Raw genomic sequence first — 23953 nt, forward strand, 5'->3', positions numbered from 1 at the left:
ATGATATGCCTACCTCTGGAGAAGGTTCATCTGGAAGTTTTTCTCCTCCTGCATTAATACTCCTCGGTTGTCCTCTGTATACATCTATCTTTTCTATTGCGGAGCTCACCAGTTTGTTATTTTTGCTAAGAATGTGCCTAACTGTGGATTTAGACACGTCTACTATTTTTGCTATCGCTCAGATTGATTAGTTTTTGCAACCAAGTTAAAACAGCTAAAATTGTGTCAGTCTCCAAAAATATACGAACTGCATTTTTATAGAAAATTATGTTTATATATTGTTCCAGATTCTTAAAGAGAACATTGTCAGCTTTGTGACGGATGAGTTGAAGAAATTCCAGCATCTCCTGAGTCTAGATCTGGAAACATTAAAGAGTCAGAGGAAAGCTGAGGAGGAGGATGATGGTGAAGAGAAAGAGAAGAAGAGCATCATCAGAGAAGCTTTTCTGAACATCACTCTGCACTACATGAGGAAAATGAAGCAAGAGGGGCTGGCTGACTGTCTGCTGAGTAGTAAGAGGCTTTTCACAACTTTTAGATTGTCGTTTTAGTTGCCTAAAAATAGTCTGTACTCATATGTATCAGACCTGAACAAAAAAAGAGGTGTATGCTGCAGCAGTCACACTTAAATATCTGCATAAGATTTGCTATAATATTTACAGTTTGTTTAATCCTTCATTAATGATAAATGTCATTTGTTCTTTCAGGAACTTCTTCTGGACGGTGTCAACGTAAACTCAAATCAGATCTAAAGGAGAAGTTCCAGTGTGTGTTTGAGGGGATTGCTAAAGCAGGAAACTCATCCTTTCTGAATCAGATCTACACTGAACTCTTCATCACAGAGGGAGAGTCAACAGAGGTCAATGATGAACATGAGGTCAGACAGATTGAAGCAGCTTCCAGAAAGATAGATGAACTGGAAAGTAGAATCAAATGTGAAAACATCTTTAAACCATCAGCTCACAGAGATGAACCAATCAGAACAGTGATGACAAAGGGAGTGGCTGGCATTGGGAAAACAGTCTTAACACAGAAGTTCACTCTGGACTGGGCTGAAGACAAAGCCAACCAGGACATCCAGTTCATATTTCCATTGACTTTCAGAGAGTTGAATGTGTTGAAAGAGAGAAAGTTCAGCTTGGTGGAACTTGTTCATCACTTCTTCACTGAAACCAAAGAAGCAGGAATCTGCAGGTTTGAAGAGTTCCAGGTTGTGTTCATCTTTGACGGTCTGGATGAGTGTCGACTTCCTCTGGACTTCCACAACACTGAGATCCTGACTGATGTTACAGAGTCCACCTCAGTGGATGTGCTGCTGACAAACCTCATCAGGGGGAAACTGCTTCCCTCTGCTCGCCTCTGGATAACCACACGACCTGCTGCAGCCAATCAGATCCCTCCTGAGTGTGTTGACATGGTGACAGAGGTCAGAGGGTTCACTGACCCCCAGAAGGAGGAGTACTTCAGGAAGAGATTCAGAGATGAGAAGCAGGCCAGCAGGATCATCTCCCACATCAAGACATCACGAAGCCTCCACATCATGTGTCACATCCCAGTCTTCTGCTGGATCACTGCTACAGTTCTGGAGGATGAGTTGGAAACCAGAGAGAGAGGAGAGCTGCCCAAGACCCTGACTGAGATGTACATCCACTTCCTGGTGGTTCAGACCAAAGTGAAGAAGGTCAAGTATGATGGAGGATCTGAGACAGATCCACTCTGGAGTCCAGAGAGCAGGAAGATGATTGAGTCTCTGGGAAAACTGGCTTTTGATCAGCTGCTGAAAGGAAACCTGATCTTCTATGAATCAGACCTGACAGAGTGTGGCATCGATATCAGAGCAGCCTCAGTGTACTCAGGAGTGTTGACACAGATCTTTAAAGAGGAGAGAGGACTGTACCAGGACAAGATGTTCTGCTTCATCCATCTGAGTGTTCAGGAGTTTCTGGCTGCTCTCTATGTTCATTTGAAATGGATTAACCATGGTGTTAATCTGATGGAAGAATCACAAAACGTCTCCCTATGGAATAGATTGTTTGACAAACCTGACCTAGATCGTCTCCACCAGTGTGCTGTGAACAAGGCCTTACAGAATCCAAATGGACACCTGGATCTGTTCCTTCGCTTCCTCCTGGGTCTTTCACTTCAAACTAGTCAGAGTCTTCTACATGGCCTGGTGATAGAGAGAGGAAACAGACAAACAACCAACAGAAAAACAGTGACGTACATTAAAAAGAAGATCAATCAGGATCTTCCTCCAGAGAGAAGCCTTAATTTGTTCCACTGTCTGAATGAACTGAAGGATCATTCTCTAACAGAGGAGATCCAACAGTACCTGAGTTCAGGAAGACTCTCAGAAAAGAATCTCTCTCCTGCTCAGTGGTCAGCTCTGGTCTTTACGTTACTGTCATCAGAAGAAGATCTGGATGTGTTTGACTTGAAGAAGTTTTCTTCTTCAGAAGATGCTCTGCTCAGGATGCTGCCAGTCATCAAAGCCTCCAGAAGAGCTCTGTAAGTGAAAAAGTCTGCAACATACAGTATATTAGTACCATACATGATGTTTACCTTCATACACTGAGCAAGACTTCAAAGTATTTTAACAATACAGGAAAATGAGCAAATTGCCTAAAAGTAGTTCTGTCAAGGTTAGTACACATACACTTAGGGTAAAATCATTAAAACTTAATTTTTAACCACTCCACGGATTTTATGTTAACAAACTACAGTTTTAGCAAGTCTGATAGGACACCTACTTTATGCATGGCAAGTAATTATTCCAGCAACTGTTTACAGAGAGATCAGTTAAATTATGATTCAATATATCACAATTCTAGTCGGTCAGAAGTTTACATGCACTGAGCTGCTGTGTCTTTAAATGACTTGAAAAAGTCCAGAACGTGTGCAACTGTACATACACCGATCAGTCATAACTTTATGACCACCACCTACCTAATATTGCGTATGGTCTCCCTTGTGGTGACTCTTCAGAGAATAGACATGGGCCTTCTGAGGGTGTCCTGTGGTGTCTGGCAACAGAATGTTGTTAGTGGGGGATCTTTGAGGGGAGGGGCCTCTGTGGATCATCCCACAGATACTTTATCAGTTTGGGATCTAGTGAATTTGGAGGCCAGGTCAACACCTTGTGCTGTTCTTCATGTTTCTTTTGTTTTTAGTTGTTCCTAAAGTGTTTTTGTGTGTGCGCCTGTGTCAGGCTGCATCCTGCTGGGGATGGCTGCTGCCATCAAGGAGTGTCATTGCTATGGGGTGGGGGTGCCTGGTATGGTCTAGGTGGGTGCTACATGTCTAAGTAACATCCACACCAATGAATTAGTCAGTGGTTTTAATGTTGTGGATGACTGGTGTATATTAAGGCATATCCTTAAAGTGGAAATGAAGCAGTCAAATAAAACAGATGTCTATAGCACTAGTTAAATATTTAAATATACCATAAATACAAATAAAGTCGGAAATATGACCCGTTATTCAGAAAAAAGCACAAACAAGTTGCATTAATTCAGCCTGTGCGCCGCCATCTTTGTTTTCCGAAACTGATGACGTCACAAGAATGGTTGGTGCCACACTCTATGTTGTTTACATAGCGGCTGTCGTAGCCTCACAGTTAGCTTACTGCCTCAAATGTTAAACAAAATGGATATGGACGAATGGGATAGACCCACCAATGAGGGCAGGATCCAATTGCCTATGCTTTTGAGCCTGTTAGAGCAGTGGGAGTTTTAGTGCCCCCCACAGAGCCTCTCGTTCCTCTGCCTAGCAAGCTCGTTTCTGCGCTCTGTCTCTGCGCATAGCAGCGCCTGACGGGTCCGATTTGACAGGTCTGTCCGTGTCTCCAGCACTATAGCCACTAAAATTAAAAATTGTTGGCACAGCATCTGGCTTCAGGCGATTGGTGGGACGGCGAACAAATCTCCCATCTTCATCAAAAGCTCCCTCTTCGACGTAATCAGACTCTATAAAGTGGTCGCTACATACTCTCTGTCCTTTTATGTTTTATTTATTTTATTTTTTGTCATTTATATTTTTGTTTTTATTACTGTATATATTTTATTTCTGTGAGCACCTTGGGTCAATTACATTGCGTTTAAGTGTGCTATATAAATAAACGTGACGGAGGCGTTTCAGTTTCAGTGCAGCTAACCATCTTTGGAGCAGTTTAGGCTTTTTGACTGGAATAACGTGAAAATGAACTAATTTACCGCTCTCTTTTACCCGATAGAATTCGTTTGAACAGCCAGGGGCAATACAAAATGACCCCCCTGTTCTTTTTCTAAGATCTGCCATGTTTAGTTAGCGACAAAGTTGGTAGGAAGCTAATGGCTAAAACAAACGCTAACCATTCTGATGACGTATGTTTTTAAAACATGGCCGCGCCCTAGTGGCGAAAGTCGTTATCTACATGTCATTTTCCAGTGAAACTACTTGAATTTCAGCTTTAATGAAAATCCATGTATTTCCAAAAATGAAAAAGCAACCAAAAAATGATCACAGTTCTCATTGCTTCATTTCCACTTTAAACTCAGTACCAACAAAACTATGGTCTAACACACTATCCATGGAGTGGTTAAATAAACTAGACTTGTGACCTTGACTGTACTCATCTAAGTAATTATGCGTCATGCATTGTAGTTACAGTATTAAAATGAGACAAGAGATTGACGTTGCAGCAGGAACTAACTATGACTTTATCTGATTTCTTTTCGGTAGAACAATGTGTAAAAAAAATGTCATCAGTGATGAAATGTACTGAGTGTGATAAACATGGATCAGCTACTGACAGACAACCTCATTATGTCCTCTTACTTCTTCTTTTCAGGTTGAGTGATTGTAACCTGTCAGAGAGAAGCTGTGAAGCTCTGGCCTCAGTTCTCAGCTCCCAGTCCTCTTGTCTGAGAGAGTTGGACCTGAGTGATAACGACCTGAAGGATTCAGGAGTGAAGCGTCTTTCTGATGGACTGAAGAGTCCACACTGTCTACTGGAAACTCTCAGGTCAGGAGTCAGTAGTTTATGATGTTTGAATGCTGATTTAAACATGCTTTGTTCAGTGTTTAAAGCTATTCACATGTATATGCTATGACTTACTGTTAATGTCTGTGTAGTTTGTCAGGTTGTCAGGTCACAAAGGAGGGCTGTTCTTCTCTGGTCTTGGCTCTGACCTCTAACCCCTCCCATCTGAGAGAACTGGACCTGAGCTACAATCATCTAGAAGACTCAGGAGTGAAGCTGCTGTCTGATCTAAAAGAGAATCCAGACTGGAGACTGGACACACTCAAGTATGAACACACAACATTTCTTCATTTTCAGCTGTGATAGAATTCATATTGGATGGCAACTTCTTTGAGAAATGTTCATAGATATACTCCTTTCAGATTTAGATGAAGTTACAACATAACAAGATAAGCCTACTTCTTTTCAGGGTGGACCATGGTGGAGAGCAGAGAATGAAACCTGGTCTGAGAAAGTGTAAGTGTGTGTTTGATTCACCAGAATAATTAAATTAATCATAGTGATACTTTTCATTTAATAAACCTAGGACACTAACACTGATCTGTTCCATTAATAAATATATGTGTCTTCTCAATCAGATGCTTGTAAACTCACACTGGATCCAGACACAGCAAACAGGTACCTCCTGATGTCGGACAACAACAGAAAGGCAAAGGTGCTAAGAGAGAGAGAGACACGTCATCTTACTTCAGAGAGCTTTGACCACTGTCAGGTTCTGTGTACAGATGGAATTTCTGATCGCTGTTACTGGGAAGTTGAGTGGGAAGGAAATGTGCTTGTAGCAGTGACTTATAAAACAATCAGAGGCAGAGGAAACACTGAAGCCTGTTGGTTTGGGCTGGACAGTCAGTCCTGGAGTCTGCAGTGCTCTGAGAGTGGTTACTCTGTCTGGCACAGTAATACAGAAAAAGAGTTTCAATGCTTGAACTTCTTTGAACCTGACAGAGTAGGAGTGTATGTGAACTACTCTGCTGGAACCATCTCCTTCTATGAAGTCTTTAATGACGAAGTGTGTCTTCTCTACACCTTCTACTCCACCTTCACTGAACCTCTCTACCCCGGCTTTGCCTTTGGAGACCACTCCTCTGTGACTATTTAGGAGCTGCAGACAAATAAACACACTGCTGAGTGAATACAGTCAATGACTGTTCACTGTGGACATGTCACTAACACAAGTGGGCCATGGAAATTAAGATGCTATGAGTATTTCAAAGTTGTGAAGCGTACACCACTGACCTTCTTAGGCCATTTAGAAAGTCTAACCAAGAATCTCAGAAGCTTCATTATAATTTATCTTCAGACTTGGTGTTTTGTGCACTTTCTACTTTTTTTCTACTTTTTTAATTTACAAACATTATTTAGCATTTATTCCAAAGGGGAAAAAAATCCCTTAATTCTGATTGTATGTGTTTTTTTTTTTGTTTTGTTTTGTTTTGTTTTTTCTTACTGAAGCACACAAAATAAGACCCTTGATCTGTATTGGCCAATAGTACTTTCATTGACTGGCCATTGGTGATCAGAAGTAGTTTCATATACAGTCTATTTACAGTTTATTCAATATATAGTTCATATTGTTTGAGCATTTAGATTTTCTTTCTCAACATGTACATTATTTCCATCTCAAATAGTTGTCAAAGTAATGAAAATTATTTCAATAGTTATTTTTCATTTTATTATTATCATTTAGTTTTATTGTTGTTTTGTCTCCTTGTACTGTATTGTCCTCACTTGCTGATACTGTCAGGTGAGGAGTTTCCTGGAGGGACAGAAACAAGGAGGTAGAAAAACTAGATGAACCAAGATGGAGTCAATGTGGACAGAGAAGATGGAGACATCTTGGTTCATCTTCTTCTACTCAGGACATTCAGGACTGTCAATGAAGCTTTGGACAAAAACCTCTCCTTCTGTCAGCAGAACCACTTTGTCAAAGTTCTGTATTTGTTTATCAGAGGAAATGAGCCAATATTACATATCTGTGAGGTGCTAAAGCAGACCAAACAATTCTACTTTGGTCTCATCTCACCACAAAACATTTTCTCAACGAGTGATCTTTGCTGGTGGACCACTCCTGTGGAGGGGAACAGTCGTCTTCAATCTGTCTGACTGTGGATTGTTTGTGGGTTCCAAACTTTTTAGAGATGGTTCTGAAACCTTTTCCAGCCTGATCTGAGCTCCTCAGAAAGCTCCTTTGTCCGTTGCCATCATACACTTCCATAAACATGTGTTGTGAAGATCAGACTGAGACAAATCCCTGATTTATTTAAACTAAACCAGGAACTGAACCACACCTGAGTCTCATTACATTGATGGAAACACTTCTGAACACATGGACTCTGATTGGACCTGGAAATGAACTTGGAATCACAGATATGTAATATTGGCTCATTTTCCTGAATAAACAAATATCAAAGAATAATATTTCTGTTTCATTTGTTTGACTGGTTTCTCTTTGTCTACTATGAAAATTTGTATGAAGTATTGAGTCATTTTTATGTACAAAATCATTCAAGCAGCCAAAAAAAAAATAAAAAATGTAATATTTCATTGGCCTGCGATGGACCAGTGACCTGTCCAGGGTGTACCCCTGCCTCTCGCCCGATGACAGCTGGGATAGGCTCCAGCAGACTCTCTGCTTGATGCATGCCAATGATTTGACCCTTCTCAAACAGACTAACATCTTTTCCACGACCACAGAATGTGTCTTTAGACATGGTTGTTTACAGTTTTTGTCTGTTGCTTCAACACGTTTTGCAAAACTCGGCTCAGTGTTTCAAAACTCTTCACACAAGCAAAAAAGACACAACACTGGGAAATAAACCATTCACATCTATGTCAAATTGAAACTCCGCTATCAAAACTTAACAATCCTTTGTCAAAATGTCACTCTGATGACAAAATGATACCCACTTGCATCATATGAATACACTGTCAGATCAGCAGCAACACACTAGTCAGCTTTATATAAAACACAGCAGTCTTTTGTTTTCACTGTTTTTATTCAGTTCCACAGACGGAAAGTTTTCACAACAACCAAAAAGTGAAATACTCAAAATCATTACAGTACAGTAGTGTATTTTACAGTACATTAAATTTAGTTAAAGCAAAAATAAAACAAACAGTACACTACGGTAAACACAGAAAAACACAATTCTGCACAAATGGGCTTTCGGATCCTGCCGTCTGTTTGCGTCCACCCCCATTAGGTCTTCTAGCCATTCTGTAGAAAAATGCATCCACAAATTGTTATTGTTTGCTTCTTTTTTACAGTACTGAATATACTATACTTTACTGTATTTACCATACACAGTACTGAAACATCTCAACACATGATCACGGAATGTTTCACAAAACTACCACTTTTGTTCGAAAAGGAGCATTAGCCACCCTGCAGTACAGTATGTGATATGGTAACGTGATATGGTACAGTACTGTAAATACTCTAGATACAGTCTGGGTAGAGTAGAGAGTTGAAGACATACCTGTTTTCCAGTAGGAATGTCCTCATTATGGATGAAACCGTGAAACGGCTTAGATTATCCAATCCAATCCAATCCACTTTATTTATATAGCACAAATTAAACAAACACAATGGTTTCCAAAGTGCTTTACAACATAAAAAAGAATAAAACTAAATAAATAAATAACACAATAAAAACAATAAAAAACACAATAAAAGATTAAAATAGTAAAAATGTGCACGTATACACATAAAATAAAATCACATAAAATCAACACTCTACATGGTGTTAAAAGCCAAAGAAAAGAGGTGGGTTTTAAGAAGTGATTTAAAATGAGCCAGTGAGGAGGCCTGCCTAATGTGTAGCGGCAATTCGTTCCACAGTTTTGGCGCTGCAACGGCAAACGCTCGATCCCCTCTGAGCTTAAGCCTAGCTTTAGGCACCGTCAGGAGCAGCTGGTCAGCTGACCTGAGAGATCGGCGAGGGGTGTAGGGATACAGAAGCTCAGAGAGGTAAGGTGGGGCAAGGCCATTCAAGGCTTTAAAAGCAAATAAAATAATTTTAAAATGGATCCTAAAATGGACAGGCAGCCAGTGGAGTGAAGCTAAAATGGGTGAAATGTGCTCATACTTGCGTGTACCAGTTAAAAGACGCGCAGCAGCATTTTGTACCAGTTGAAGACGACTGATCAAGGACCCACTAACCCCCAAATAAAGTGCATTGCAGTAATCCAGCCGAGTGGTCACAAACGCGTGGATTACTGTCTCAAATTGTTGTCTCTGAAGGACTGGTTTGATTTTTGCTAGCTGCCTTAACTGATAAAAGCTGGACTTCACCACAGCTTTAATTTGGCTGTCAAATTTCAGATCCGCGTCCACTTTGACCCCCAGATTTTTTACAACTGGGACGCGATACTGTGCCAAAGAGCCCAGATCAACTGAGAGGGAGGTCCCAGGTGCCACCAAAGACCATGACTTCTGTCTTTTTTCCATTAAAATTCAGAAAATTTAAAGCCATCCAAGCTTTAAGGTCGTCTAGGCACTTTAGCAGCGGGTAAACAGAGAATGAATCAGATTTTTTGAGGGGGACATAGATCTGGCTGTCATCTGCATAGCAGTGAAAAGAAATGCCATGTTTCCTGAGGATGGAGCCAAGTGGAAGTAAATAAAGGCAAAATAAAAGAGGGCCAAGCACAGAGCCCTGTGGGACCCCACATGAGAGAGGAGCAGTGGAGGACACAGAGTCATCAAGGCTGACACAGAAAGTCCGATGTGACAGGTAGGACCTGAACCATTCCAGTGCTGTGCCACTGATGCCCACCCACTGCTCTAGACGAGCAATCAGGATGTCATGGTCCACTGTGTCAAATGCTGCAGTCAAATCTAAAAGTACCAGGACAACACAGTGACCAGAGTCAGTAGCTAAAAAGATATCATTAAAAACCCTTAAAAGCGCTGATTCTGTGCTGTGCAAAGTTTTAAAACCGGATTGGAAAATCTCAAGAATTTTCTGTTCATTTAAAAAGTCCATGAGCTGGGAATAAACAATCTTCTCTAAGATTTTGGAGAAGAAAGGCAATTTAGAGATTGGCCTGAAATTTGCCAAAACAGTAGGATCCAGCCCAGGTTTTTTTTTAACAGAGGCTGCACAACTGCATGTTTAAATTGTATAGGGACCACTCCAGAAGACAGACTGCTGTTGATAACTGCAAGACAAGATGGCCCAATAGTGGGAAAAACCTCCTTAAAAAATCGAGGTGGGACAGTATCATCAGGGGAACCTGAGGGCTTCAATTGACTCACAATTTCCTGGACAAAGGGAAGAGTCACAGGGTCAAACGTGTCCAACACAGCAGAACAGGGGACAAACACTGAAGGATCAGAAGCTGGAGGTGAAATAAGTGCTCTGGTAGAAGTGATTTTGTCAATGAAGTGGTGAAGAAAGTTCTCACACACAGCAGGGGAGGCCTCAGTTCCCGTCTGTGGTGCATTCAGAGCTCTCCTTTCTTTGGCAGGAGAGTTATCACTGCTCTCCTGCAGCTCAGCGGTAGCAGCATGTCGTTAAAACTCTCATTAAAAACATTCAGGAGATCATCTCTCTCCAGAACACCTTATAAAACGTTACGGGAATCCCATCGATGCCGGGGGCCTTTCCTCCCTCTATGGTCCTGCAGGGCCGTGAAGAGTTCCTCCAGTGTTACTGGTCTCTCCATCTAAGCCCTGACGTCCTCAGGAACCCGAGGAAGCCCTTCGCTGAAAGAACTGAACAGTTCCTCATCTTCTCTACAGTCAGAGGTAAAGAGATCTGAATATAATCCTGTCGCCGGTCTCCTGATGAAAATAAAAGTAGACAGAAAAATCCTAATCTACTGATGTTAAAAGAAGCCCTATTCATCATCATTATCATTATCATCATCATCATCATCAGGGATTAGTTATTGTCTGAGCTTCTGAACTATTTCTTTTTTTCATTCTGTATATTTCTTGTTCAGTTAGCACTCCCCAGCCTTTAATACTCAGGTGCAGTTGGTATCTGAGAAATAATCCTCTCTTTTAACCCCTTTCATTTTTTTGTTTCTTCACTGTATAAAAACAACTTTTGATTTTTCCTACACTGTAAGCCTATATCTAATCTACCCTTCATCTCCAAAATCCTCGAAAAAACAGTTGCCTCCCAACTCCATTCTCACTTATCCCATAATAACCTGTATGAACAGTTCCAGTCTGGTTTCCGCCCACTCCACAGCACTGAAACTGCACTTATCAAAATTACCAACGACCTCCTTATGGCAGCTGATTCTGGACTCCTCACCATCCTCATCCTCCTCGACCTGAGTGCAGCCTTTGATACCATCTGTCATACCACCCTCCTCAACAGGCTGTCTTCCATTGGCATCACCCACACTTCTTTAGACTGGTTCACATCTTACCTTTCTGGCCGCACTCACTTAAGTCCCTTAAATCCAGCCCCTCCTCCGTCACTTCAGGTGTGCCCCAAGGCTCTGTCCTGGGGCCCCTACTCTTCATCATCTACCTCCTCCCCCTCGGCAATATCTTCCGCAAATTTAATATTCACTTCCACTGTTATGCAGATGACACCCAGCTCTACCTTTCCAGCAAACCTTCGTCCGCTCTCCCACCCACCTCCCTTACTGATTGCATCTCCGAAATAAAAACCTGGTTCACCCATAACTTCCTTAAACTTAACAGTAACAAAACTGAGGTCCTCCTCATTGGCACCAAATCCACTCTATCCAAAACCGACAGCTTTTCTCTTAGCATCGACAACTCCTCCGTTTCACCCTCCCCCCAGGTTAAGAGTCTGGGTGTCATCCTTGACAGCACACTATCCTTTCAATCCCATATCAATAACATTACTCGGTCTGCTTACTTCCACTTACGTAACATTAATCGCCTCCGCCCCTCCCTCACCCCCCACACTGCCGCCATCCTGGTTCACAGTCTTGTCACTTCCCGTCTGGATTATTGCAACTCTCTCCTCTTTGGCCTTCCACACAAATCTCTCCATAAACTTCAACTAGTCCAGAATTCAGCTGCCCGCATCATAACTCGAACCCCCTCCTTTCACCACATCACTCCTGTCCTTAAGGAACTTCATTGGCTCCCAGTTCAATCTCGCATCCAATTTAAAGTCCTCCTGCTTACTTTCAAGGTGTAAGTGAGCTAAGGGACTAAGGGCTAACTCGTTTATGTATTAACAGCATCCAAGATGGTGTGTCGGTCAGGACACAAAGGAATAGAAGACCAGCGTCTCTTCAAGGCAGGGGGGCTTTATTTCGACACATCCGTGTACACAGTTCTGAAATAATAAACATAATAATAAACGATATTATCCCTACCTTGATGATGTCTTGCATGAATAGTAAACATAAAGCTGTACACGATCATCTCCAATGTATTAAGCAATATACATAACATAAATATGAGGTACATGGCAGAACACTGCCCTCTGCTGCCTATGCGAGGCATAGAAATGAGCGCCCACCCGCGGCACACATATCCGACTCTTAACGAGCAATTAAGGATTAAAATAATAACTACATGTATACATATCAATCAGCTACGTATAAACAACTTCACCGCTGCGGAAATTCACCCTGTACTTTTAACGATGTGGGCATAACAGACACGGCAGCGAGAAATACGCACATCACTGCCGAGGCAGTTAACGAGGCGATAAACATTGCGACAGGAACAATACTCACGTTTGGTCATAAACTTCACGTGGAGTGTCAACACAAAAACCCACTTCAAAAAACACCAGGTAACTTCAGGTCTAGCTCTCTCTCAGGTACAGGTGTTTAAATAGGCACAGGAAAACTTCTTGGCATGGCTGCCGGCTAAAGTTTATCTTTCGCTTCTTCCGGTGATGCTGCTGTCACTTCCGGTGGCGGCAGGAAGGAGGGGGCGCATTTCCAATAATAGCCTTTTATACACAAGGCCATTCACAACCTCACCCCCCCATATTTGTCTGATCTCCTCCATGTTCCCACTCCCTCCCGCTCTCTACGATCATCTTCCTCCGTACATCTGTCTGTCCCTACTGCCCGTCTTACCACCATGGGGAGCAGAGCATTCAGCCGCTCTGCTCCCCGTCTCTGGAATTCACTACCACCCCAACTCAGAAATATTGATTCATTTCCCCATTTCAAATCTCAACTCAAAACATATCTGTTTAAAACTGCCTACTCCACTTGATGACAATTACTCTGCCCCCCCCCCCCCCCCCCCCCCCATATTTTATTCTCTGCTGTTTCTTTTATGAATGTATGTACGGTGTCCTTGAGTGCCAAGAAAGGCGCCTATAAATAAAATGCATTATTATTATTATTAAGCTCTCCTGGTTCCTCGACTCTCGACCACTTTTTCCTCAGTGTTACTATCACTATCCTCTACAATCACCTCCCTGTTCACTGCTCCTTCTTTACCTTGAGAGCCTCCACTGCTGCTCCTGTTTTTTCTTTTTAACTGAGGAACGTGTCCTCTTCTATTTGTCCTCTTCTTCTCCTTCCATCTTCACTTCACTTATCAACCAACACAACACTCATTTCATCTTCTTTGTTACCTTTTTGTTTTATCATTTTCTGCCCTTTAATTGTTTTCTGATTCCTATCTTTTGTTTAACCTGTCTCTACGTCAATCTCCCTCACTCACCTGTCAGTCCTGTTGACTTCCTTCTGTCTCCTCCTGTCTTTCTTCAGTCACCTGGCTGTTTTGTTGACCTTCACCGTCTCTACCTGTCCTCCCTCACGCACCTGGTTGTCCTGCTGGCCCTCACCTGTGTCCTCTCCTTCCACACTGTCCTGACTTCCTTCACGATTCCTGTCAGCTGTGTCTGTGCCTCCATTTTGTCCTGCTATGGAAGTTGTCTCTGGGCATGCACTAATCAAATGCCCCTCTTTACCACAGTCGAAGCATTTCATGTTGTCTGATGATACAAAAATAAAGAAATTGGCCCGGGAGTCACTGACAGACCGGCCCACTTCATGCACGGTGTGGGGAGACAGCCAGCTTGCCGGCAACACAAGTTTCATGTACCTTGATGAAGAAAACTGCATTTGATGCTGTTTTGGACCATAATCATATAGTAATCATTAACATGAACCCTTAAGCAGTCTACAGTTAAATAATTACAGCAGTATAGTGACAGGTCAACAGGTCTTTGATACAATAAAATTTGGCCGACTAATTTGCCAGGCTGTTAGAACTGAATGACACTGACTGTCTATACCATGAGTAAACCACTAGAGGGCAACATAATTACAACAATAAGCCCATTTCAATAAAAATGTTATTTAAAAGTAGATAAACAACAAAGCTTACTATATAGTAGGCTAAGCTATATAGTAAGCTATATAGTAAGCTTTTCAGCACCACCTTTACGTTTTTGGGCTTGTTTTTTATGCTCCATCTGCTCAGACTCTCAATCCACCAAAGCTGCCTTGCACCGTTAGCGCAGTGTGATTTACAAGTGACAGCTGCAGCAGCCTGAGGAAATGGGTGGGACTTACCCACATGGACGAAATGTGATTGGCTATCAGCATAGGCAGTGATACGTGAACACAGGTATAGCCTATCACAACAATAGCCGCCCGACCCAGCCCCCCAGCGGACTACAACTATGTTGGCCGTTGTGATAGACTCTCTTTCTCCCTTTATTTTTCTTTTTCAATCCCCGGTGTCCCCATATGCCAGTCCGCCCTTGCCAGACAGAGTCCTGTCACCTTCAGACGTTTTCTGATGACTCTGTGGAAGCAGGACGTATCAGTGACGGTGAGGAGGCTGAGAACAGAGCTGTGGTGGGGACAACTTCCTGCAGCTAAATGTGACAAAGACAAAGCAACTGGTTGTGGATATGAGGAGAAAAAAGGCTGAGATGACTGGCATTATTGTTTCTTTTACTTTTAATGCATCTTACTTTATATATATATATATTTGCATTAGCCTACTTTTTATTCTATTGCATTTGCTCTGTCACCTAACAACTGTCACTTCAGGGGAGGAACAGCAACCGGGGGGGGGGCGTAACTTTTAAACACTGATGAGGCGAGACAGGCACGAACGCATCTTTAATTACGATCCTGTTCTCCACTACTGTGTTTGCCTTTTCCACGGAGTCTGAAAACAATCACCCCCGCATTATTCATCCTGGCAGCGGACTACACGCTGTCATACCCGACAACCGAACAACGGAAAGCCGGCGCTACATTGATGCTTCCTGGTACAACGATAATTTAAATGATTCAGATAACCGCTCGACACGCTTTCCGCTCAGCGACCTCACTCCTTCTACTAGCTACTCAGAGACAGATAGAGAGAGAGAGACAGACACCTGTTTCCGTGCAGAAAAAGCTTGGTTGTATGTTTCCATCTGTACGTTGCGAAGTAAACCACCAGGATTAAGCCTGAAGTGACTCTAAATCCAGCTTCTGAGTAGAGTTTTGCAGGTAAGGTTTAAACGTTTGATTGTTAGAACATCATCACTGGTGCGGAGTGGTTGCAACTTTTTGCCAAACACTTTACTTGGTGTCCTTGTTCTCTATCTCCACACATAATAGTAATTCATTATCTTTACTGATATCTAAGCTGGTTTCTTTCACACCTCTCTGAGAGTGTGTATCGATGTTTTTCTCCTAACTCGCCTGTCAGGGTGTTTCCATGCTTGTAGGCCTCAGATAACAGGAAGTACAACTAACGTACATAACCAGTTCAAATAAAAGACAAAACCTAATGCTGCTAAAGAGGTAAAGAAATGACTACACATTCAGTCTGATTTTTATTTATTTATTTATTTTTATGCAGTTTATTGAGCTAGTGTTTAGTTTGTGATATTCTGCAAAGACAAGCAGGTTTACTTTCATTTTTAGAGCAGTGACGCCCTCAGATAGCTGAAATTAGGAAAGAGAAACACTGTGGAAGGACAAATGTACAGTATGTTAGGGTTTAGATTTGGTTTAGACAAACTGAATAACTTTTCTGTGCCTGTGTCTTTGTTTAGTTTGATGATGTGAGACAGACTTCAGTTCTTCTTGAACATAAACCAGTAAGACCTCATTTTATTCTCATGAAATAACTTCATTAGGTCCAATGTGCTGCTTAGTCTGATTGGTACAAACCTCACTGATGTTTGTGTTGAGATCCTCTACAATCAGGTGATGAGTTTGGCATCCATCCATTAGTATGGAATGATGTGTTGTGTTTGTGTTAAGGTGTCGGCTCTGTTATGGATCAGTGTGAGGACAGAGAGGAGGGACTCTCTGCCTCTAAACCAGATCCATGTGAGGAATATGACGACCAAACCAAAGCTCACAGGTGAGATCTGGATCCTAATCCACAACTGTTCTTCATGTCAGAGTTCAGAGTCACTCTAGTCTCATCAGGAAAAGTCAAACATCTGGATGTGTTGTGTTGAAGGTCAGAGAATAAGAAGAAGAAGAAGAAGAAGAAGAAGAAGAAGAAGAAGGAGAAAATGAGGACAGACTCTCCTACACCCAGCTGTGAGTCCATGAAGAGTGACAAGTCCATGATGCAACCTATTAACTTTACAGAACAAAAAACATCTGAAACAAAGTAAGTGGACCCTTTTTATAATTGAGTTATTATCAGTACTGGTCTCATACACATTCCTGACAGAGCATATATTGGTGTTGTTTTTATCAATATTCTTCATAACATACCACTACACATTTGCTGTAGGTGTCTTTATGTAATTATGTTAACCTTTTTATATTCTCCTCAGAATTCAGCAGAGTTCAGAGGATCCCAGGGTTCAGTCTACTCAGGAGCAACAACCAGACCTGGACTCTATATTTACGGTGTGTATAAAACCCAGCTGTTAAATAACAAGCCTCTAATGAAATACTAACATACTGGTTTATGGAGTAATACAGATTGAATCTTGTACTTTTTGACAGACATCAATCAGTGTCATGTGGAACACAACATACACATAGAGACTGATGTAGTCCAGGTGTAGTAGATGAAATGTGCTGATGTGGGGAGCAAATATTAACAAGAGTCTGTTCCAAGAGGCCACTGTTGTGTGTTGTCCTTAACAATTAATGCTTTCTGTTAATTTAAGCATTTACCAAAACATGTTCATGTTATAGTTTTATAATGAATACAGACTTAAAGTTCAAGCTCAGCTTCAATTCAAGGGGTTGAAGAAAAATATCATCTAAAACAGGGGTTCCCACACTTCATCTGCATGACCCTTATGGCACAATACTTTACTCTGATGACTGCCACTGCTCTGATTTCTTTCTTTATCCAACACTCCCACTCATTTTATACCCCCTCTGTAGATAGTTGTAGATATGGATTTGAAGGCTAACTACTTCAAACACTAGAGTTTTGCAGCAGCTGTCGTGTTTGACCATGAATGCATGGGGAGAACTTAGACTGGCTGGACTTCAATCTGACATTGACATTGTACATCAATCAAGTGTTATATTTCATAGAGAGGTTAGATGATAGAATATATAAAACATTTTTCTGAATGGCATGCAATCTACCAGCACTACTTTACTGGGGACCCCTGATCTAAAACATATATGGGTCTAAAATGATTTGGGTCATTGTCTGTCTGCCTTTGTCTCATTATCAATAAATTACAGTTACTTAATACCATTGATACCATGAACCATATGCCTACACCATCCTACTGCCTCCAATGTTTTATAGATGATGTTGTATGTTTCAGCTCATGAGCTGTTCCAAGCATTCTCCATACTTTTATCTTCCTGTCATTCTAGCACAGATTAATGCACAGATTCATTTCAGTTTCACCAAACAATGTGAATCAATCAATGTGGTGTTCCAGAAATTGTCTGGCTTGCTTTACATGTCCTTTGCTAATGTCTAATCTGGATCTTCCATTACTGGGGCTTATGGAGTGTTTGCACTTTGTAGTGAACCTTCTGTTCATTTGCTCTTATGAAGCCTTCACTCTATGTTTTTTCTTCTCCTACAAATATACTCCTCTGTTGTCCTTTGCGTACATCCATATCTTCTATTGCAGAGCTCACCAGTATGTCCTTTTTGCTTAGAATGTGCCAAGCTGTGTAGTTACTTCTACTGTTTTTGCCATCTCTCTGACAGATTGATTTTGCTTTTGCAACGAAGCAGTCTGACTGTCTGCTGGATAGTAAGTAAGCTTTTATATTTTTATTTTAGTCTCATAAAAATATTCTGTACTCATACGTATCAGAGCTATACATTTTTCTGAGCTGAATAAAAAAAAAAAAATAGTTGTCCTTGACAAACAAGCTGAATATATTTAATAGAGGGTGTAATACCCTTTAATATTTGTGTATGGTTCTAAGATTTACTGTAACATCTACACTTTTTTTTTTATTTTTCATTTGTTCATCCAGGAACTCCTTCAAGACGGTGTCAAAGTCAACTCAAATCAAAACTACAGGAGAAGTTCCAGTGTGTGTTTGAGGGGATTGCTAAAGCAGGAAGGTCATCCTTTCTGAATCAGATCTACACTGAACTCTTCATCACAGAGGGAGAGTCAACAGAGGTCAATGATGAACATGAGGTCAGACAGATTGAAGCAGCTTCCAGAAAGATCGATGAACTGGAAAATAGAATCAAATGTGAAAACATCTTTAAACCATCAGCTCACAGAGATGAACCAATCAGAACAGTGATGACAAAGGGAGTGGCTGGCATTGGGAAAACAGTCTTAACACAGAAGTTCACTCTGGACTGGGCTGAAAACAAAGCCAACCAGGACATCTACTTCACTTTTCCATTCACTTTCAGAGAGTTGAATGTGGTGAAAGAGAGAAAGTTCAGCTTGGTGGAACTTGTTCATCACTTCTTCACTGAAACCAAAGAAGCAGGAATCTGCAGGTTTGAAGAGTTCCAGGTTGTGTTCATCTTTGACGGTCTGGATGAGTGTCGACTTCCTCTGGACTTCCACAACACTGAGATCCTGACTGATGTTACAGAGTCCACCTCAGTGGATGTGCTGCTGACAAACCTCATCAGGGGGAAACTGCTTCCCTCTGCTCGCCTCTGGATAACCACACGACCTGCAGCAGCCAATCAGATCCCTCCTGAGTGTGTTGACATGGTGACAGAGGTCAGAGGGTTCAATGACCCCCAGAAGGAAGAGTACTTCAGGAAGAGATTCAGAGATGAGGAGCAGGCCAGCAGCATCATCTCCCACATCAAGACATCACGAAGCCTCCACATCATGTGTCACATCCCAGTCTTCTGCTGGATCACTGCTACAGTTCTGGAGGATGTGTTGAAAACCAGAGAGAGAGGAGAGCTGCCCAAGACCCTGACTGAGATGTACATCCACTTCCTGGTGGTTCAGACCAAAGTGAAGAAGGTCAAGTATGATGGAGGATCTGAGACAGATCCACTCTGGAGTCCAGAGAGCAGGAAGATGATCGAGTCTCTGGGAAAACTGGCTTTTGATCAGCTGCTGAAAGGAAACATGATTTTCTATGAATCAGACCTGACAGAGTGTGGCATCGATATCAGAGCAGCCTCAGTGTACTCAGGAGTGTTGACACAGATCTTTAAAGAGGAGAGAGGACAAGAGTTCCAGGACAAGGTGTTCTGCTTCATCCATCTGAGTGTTCAGGAGTTTCTGGCTGCTCTCTATGTTCATTTGACATTCATTAATCATGGTGTCAATCTGATGGGAGGATCACAAAAATCCTCTTTGAGGCATAGATTGTTTGACAAACTTGACCTAGATCATCTCCACCAGTGTGCTGTCAACAAGGCCTTACAGAGTCCAAATGGACACCTGGATCTGTTCCTCCGCTTCCTCCTGGGTCTTTCAGTTCAAACCAGTCAGAGTCTTCTACACAGCCTGGTGAAAGAGAGAGGAAACAGACAAAAGACCAACAGAAAAACAGTAAATTACATCAAGAAAAAGGTCAGCAAGGATCTTCCTACAGACGGAAGCCTTAATCTGTTCCACTGTCTGAATGAACTGAAGGATCATTCTCTAACAGAGGAGATCCAACAGTACCTGAGTTCAGGAAGACTCACCAGAAAGAATCTCTCTCCTGCTCAGTGGTCAGCTCTGGTCTTTACGTTACTGTCATCAGAAGAAGATCTGGATGTGTTTGACTTGAAGAAATATTCTGCTTCAGAAGATGGTCTGCTCAGGATGCTGCCAGTCATCAAAGCCTCCAGAAGAGCTCTGTACGTGAAAAAGTCTGCAACATACAGTATATTAGTACCATACATGATGTTTACCTTTATACATATAGCACTTTGAATCACACAGTTACAAAGTGCTTTTACAATACAACCTCTCTGAAGCACTACATGTCATCAAGAGGTATAGATTATCATTTACAGGCTTGGTGGAAATCAATGCAAAGCATTAAAATGTGTTTGAAGAACATATTTATATACATCCAACACATTCATCAGCTGGTCAGCTATCAAAAACAGATGTCATTAATCATTACATGAACAGTATATCAGAAAATAGGACTTTTGTTAACAAACTATACTTTTGGCAAGTCGATGAGGACACCTGCTTTATGTATAAAAAAAAATATTCCATCAACTGTTTACAGGGAGATGAGAGAATTGGAGATGTACCTGTGGATTTATATTAAAGCTTATCTTTAAACTCAGTACCAACGAAACTGTGGTTCAACACAGTTTCCATGGAGTGGTAAAGAAAAACCTGTTCTAATGACTTGCAGCCTTGACTGTTGTCATCTAAGTAATTATACATCATGCATTATAGTTACAGTATTAACATGAGACAAGAGACTGAAGGTAGTCTGGAAGTTGTCGCGTTAACTAACTAAATATTTTTCTGATTTATTTTCTGTAGTAAAAAAAATAAATAATTTTCCTCACTTTCTTCTTTTCAGGTTGAGTGATTGTAACCTGTCAGAGAGAAGCTGTGAAGCTCTGGCCTCAGTTCTCAGCTCCCAGTCCTCTTGTCTGAGAGAGTTGGACCTGAGTGGTAACGACCTGAAGGATTCAGGAGTGAAGCTTCTTTCTGATGGACTGGAGAGTCCACACTGTCTACTGGAAACTCTCAGGTCAGGAGTAACTTTGTGATGTTTAAATGCTGGTAAATGTCTGTGATCATATGTCTCATCTGTACACATTTTATGTTCATGAGTTGTAATGAAACTCAGGTAGACAATTATTAACTTTTTCAGAAACTTGATTTTAGTTTTATGTTTGTCTGATTATGTGGAGACGCTGATATATAAAAATAAACCAGATATGATTTGAAAAAAAATGATCTATTCATGGTAGTGAAAGTGATTTGATTCTATTTACCAATGGTAAGAACTGCAGCTTTGTGAGTGCTTTAAATGAAATAATAACCAATAATCAACATTTACTAAATAGAAAGTACAGTTGAGACTGATGAGAATGACAGTCCAAGAAAAGTCACAGCATAGCTGACAACTTACTTCACCAGGTAAACAATGGAACCTTTTGGTTTATATTTGTATTGACCAATCACTTTTGAGTTAGACTGATTGAATGCAGGTGAGTAAAAGAGATGGGACGCAAGATGTGTTGACAGGAAAGCTAACATGTTGCATTTATCAAATAAACAAAAACTATTAAAAATGTGAAACAGCCCGGTTGCAGACAGTGTCTCTCAACTCCTACTTCCCTTGCACTTCTTAAGTTGCTATTCAGACTATAACAGTGAGCAGCACACTGAACAGGAAGTCTTATATGTAACCAGTAGTTAATGGTTACAGCAAGACAAAAGTCATTATCCACAGAGGCACATGTGCATCAGTGGCCCCAAACTAGATGTAATCTGTATTGAAAGGAACTGACGCTTGTGTGTAGTTTGTCAGGTTGCCAGGTCACAAAGGAGGGCTGTTCTTCTCTGGTCTTGGCTCTGACCTCTAACCCCTCCCATCTGAGAGAACTGGACCTGAGCTACAATCATCTAGGAGACTCAGGAGTGAAGCTGCTGTCTGATATAAAAGAGAATCCAGACTGGAGACTGGACACACTCAAGTATGAACACACAACATTTCTTCATTTTCAACTGTGATAGAATTCATATTGGATGGTAACTTCTTTAGGGAATGTTCATAGTTATACTCTTTTCAGAATTAGATAACCTTACAAGATAACATTGTGGTCTGGCTACTTCTTCTTTTCAGGGTGGACCATGGTGGAGAGCAGAGAATGAAACCTGGTCCTAGAAAGTGTAAGTGTGTACTTGATTCACCAGAATAATTCAATTAATCATAGTGACACTTTTCATTTAATAAACCTAGGACACTAACACTGATCTGTTCCATTAATAAATATATGCGTCTTCTCAATCAGATGCTTGTAAACTCACACTGGATCCAGACACAGCAAACAGACACCTCCAGCTGTCTGACAACAACACAAAGGCAATGGTGCTAAGAGAGAAGCAGACACATCATCTTACTGAAGAGAGCTTTGACCACTGTCAGGTTCTGTGTACAGATGGAGTTACTGGTCACTGTTACTGGGAGGTAGAGTGGGAAGGAGACGTGCTCGTAGGAGTGGTTTATAAAACAATCAGAAGGAGAGGAAACACTGAAGACTGTTGGTTTGGGAGAAACAGTCAGTCCTGGAGTCTGCAGTGCTCTGAGAGTGGTTACTCTGTCTGGCACAAGAAAACAGAAACAGAGCTTCCATTCTATTCTTCCTCTGTATCTAACAGAGTAGCAGTGTATGTGAACTACTCTGCTGGAACCATCTCCTTCTATGAAGTCTGTAAAGACAAACTGTTTCCTCTCTACACCTTCCATTCCACCTTCACTGAACCTCTCTACCCTGGCTTTGGCTTCGGACACAACTCCTGTGTATCTATTTGTCAGCTGTAGACAAATAAGAAAAACACTGCTGACTAAATACAGCTGTTGTGGGAGCAGTTTGAGCCTTTAAAAGCTTTGCTCAAGGGACATCAGACATGGACGTAGACAGTATTTGAACCAGTTGTAAATCAGCTCCCAGCTGGTCATGAAGGACAGCTTATCCTAATAAATATATCAATATATAATGGGTTGTATCGACTTTTCGACATTAATGCTGTACCATGATGCATTAAGCATCAGGTGTGTGGAAATACTTCACTAAAGATGAAGCCCATACTACCGTGACATGTCAGTCCTGAAATACAACTAAAGTACTACTGCAGTGCATCTGAAAAGGCTAACACTAGCGCTAGCAGAGGAATGGTCCAAATCCTCTGGACAGCAGTCAGTTAACCACTTCACCAAATGTCCTGCGGTAACAGAGAGAAGTTTCCTTTGTGTGAGACGCTACTATGTATTCAGGTCTAGAATATGGATTTCATTGTTTCAAGCATTACTTTCTACTGTGTTTAGTCGACTCCACTTTCACCACGTATTAGTCGATTTAAAAAAATCAGAAGTCATTCAACCCCTAATCTATAATAACCCTGCAAAGAGAATAAAAAAATAAATTAAATACTTGGAAACCTTTAAAGCAATTTATGAATGAGTTTGAGAGTTTTCCCTGATTCTTTAATGTCAATCTGAAACTCTCATTCATACATTATTATCAGTGATCATACTCCACTAAAAGTGTTTTATATCTAATATATTATATACACTGTTGGAATCAAATAGTTTTCATCTCTTCTGATCAAATGATTGTAACAATGTGATTTGTATAAATAGGTTTAAAAAGAGAAATGTTTCTGAAAACTAAAGTTTTCCAACTTGGAAGTTTTGTACGTTGTTGTTATGTTTTCAACATTTGATTTGTAATCTAGTCAATTAGAATTTGTGTGCGTCAATAATTTAATTTCATATGTTTTTATAATATGTGTATATTAAATAACATGTTCTATATGTACATGTATTTACTGTCTCTCTCTTGCTCTATCTCTTAGATATAGATATGTATATTTCTGTATTTTTATTTACAAATTACATTCAGGTGAAGGGAATATTCCTGACCAAGTCCAGGTC

The 23953-nt window shown here is 41.1% G+C and overlaps 2 protein-coding genes across 2 annotated transcripts; both read left to right on the forward strand.

Annotated features, from left to right (window-relative positions):
• Positions 1–2545, forward strand: LOC311499397 (protein NLRC3-like; the record flags this gene model as incomplete). The annotated part of the gene is made up of 3 exons (XM_084560347.1): positions 1–24; positions 288–513; positions 708–2545. 3 exons carry the CDS (start codon positions 1–3, stop codon positions 2510–2512), a joined length of 2055 nt encoding a protein of 684 aa, XP_084416473.1. The 3' UTR covers positions 2513–2545.
• A 13596-nt stretch (positions 2546–16141) lies between these two features.
• On the forward strand, positions 16142–23767 carry LOC311499825 (NLR family CARD domain-containing protein 3-like). Its single transcript, XM_084560958.1, has 9 exons — positions 16142–16310; positions 16413–16568; positions 16738–16813; positions 18099–18144; positions 18374–20177; positions 20867–21040; positions 21819–21992; positions 22142–22188; positions 22311–23767. Exons 1-9 carry the CDS (start codon positions 16222–16224, stop codon positions 22838–22840), a joined length of 3096 nt encoding a protein of 1031 aa, XP_084417084.1. The 5' UTR covers positions 16142–16221; the 3' UTR covers positions 22841–23767.
• The last annotated feature ends 186 nt before the right edge of the window (positions 23768–23953 follow it).

This window comes from Chelon labrosus (assembly GCF_963514085.1).
Source record: "Chelon labrosus genome assembly, chromosome: 14".
NCBI lineage: Eukaryota > Metazoa > Chordata > Actinopteri > Mugiliformes > Mugilidae > Chelon > Chelon labrosus.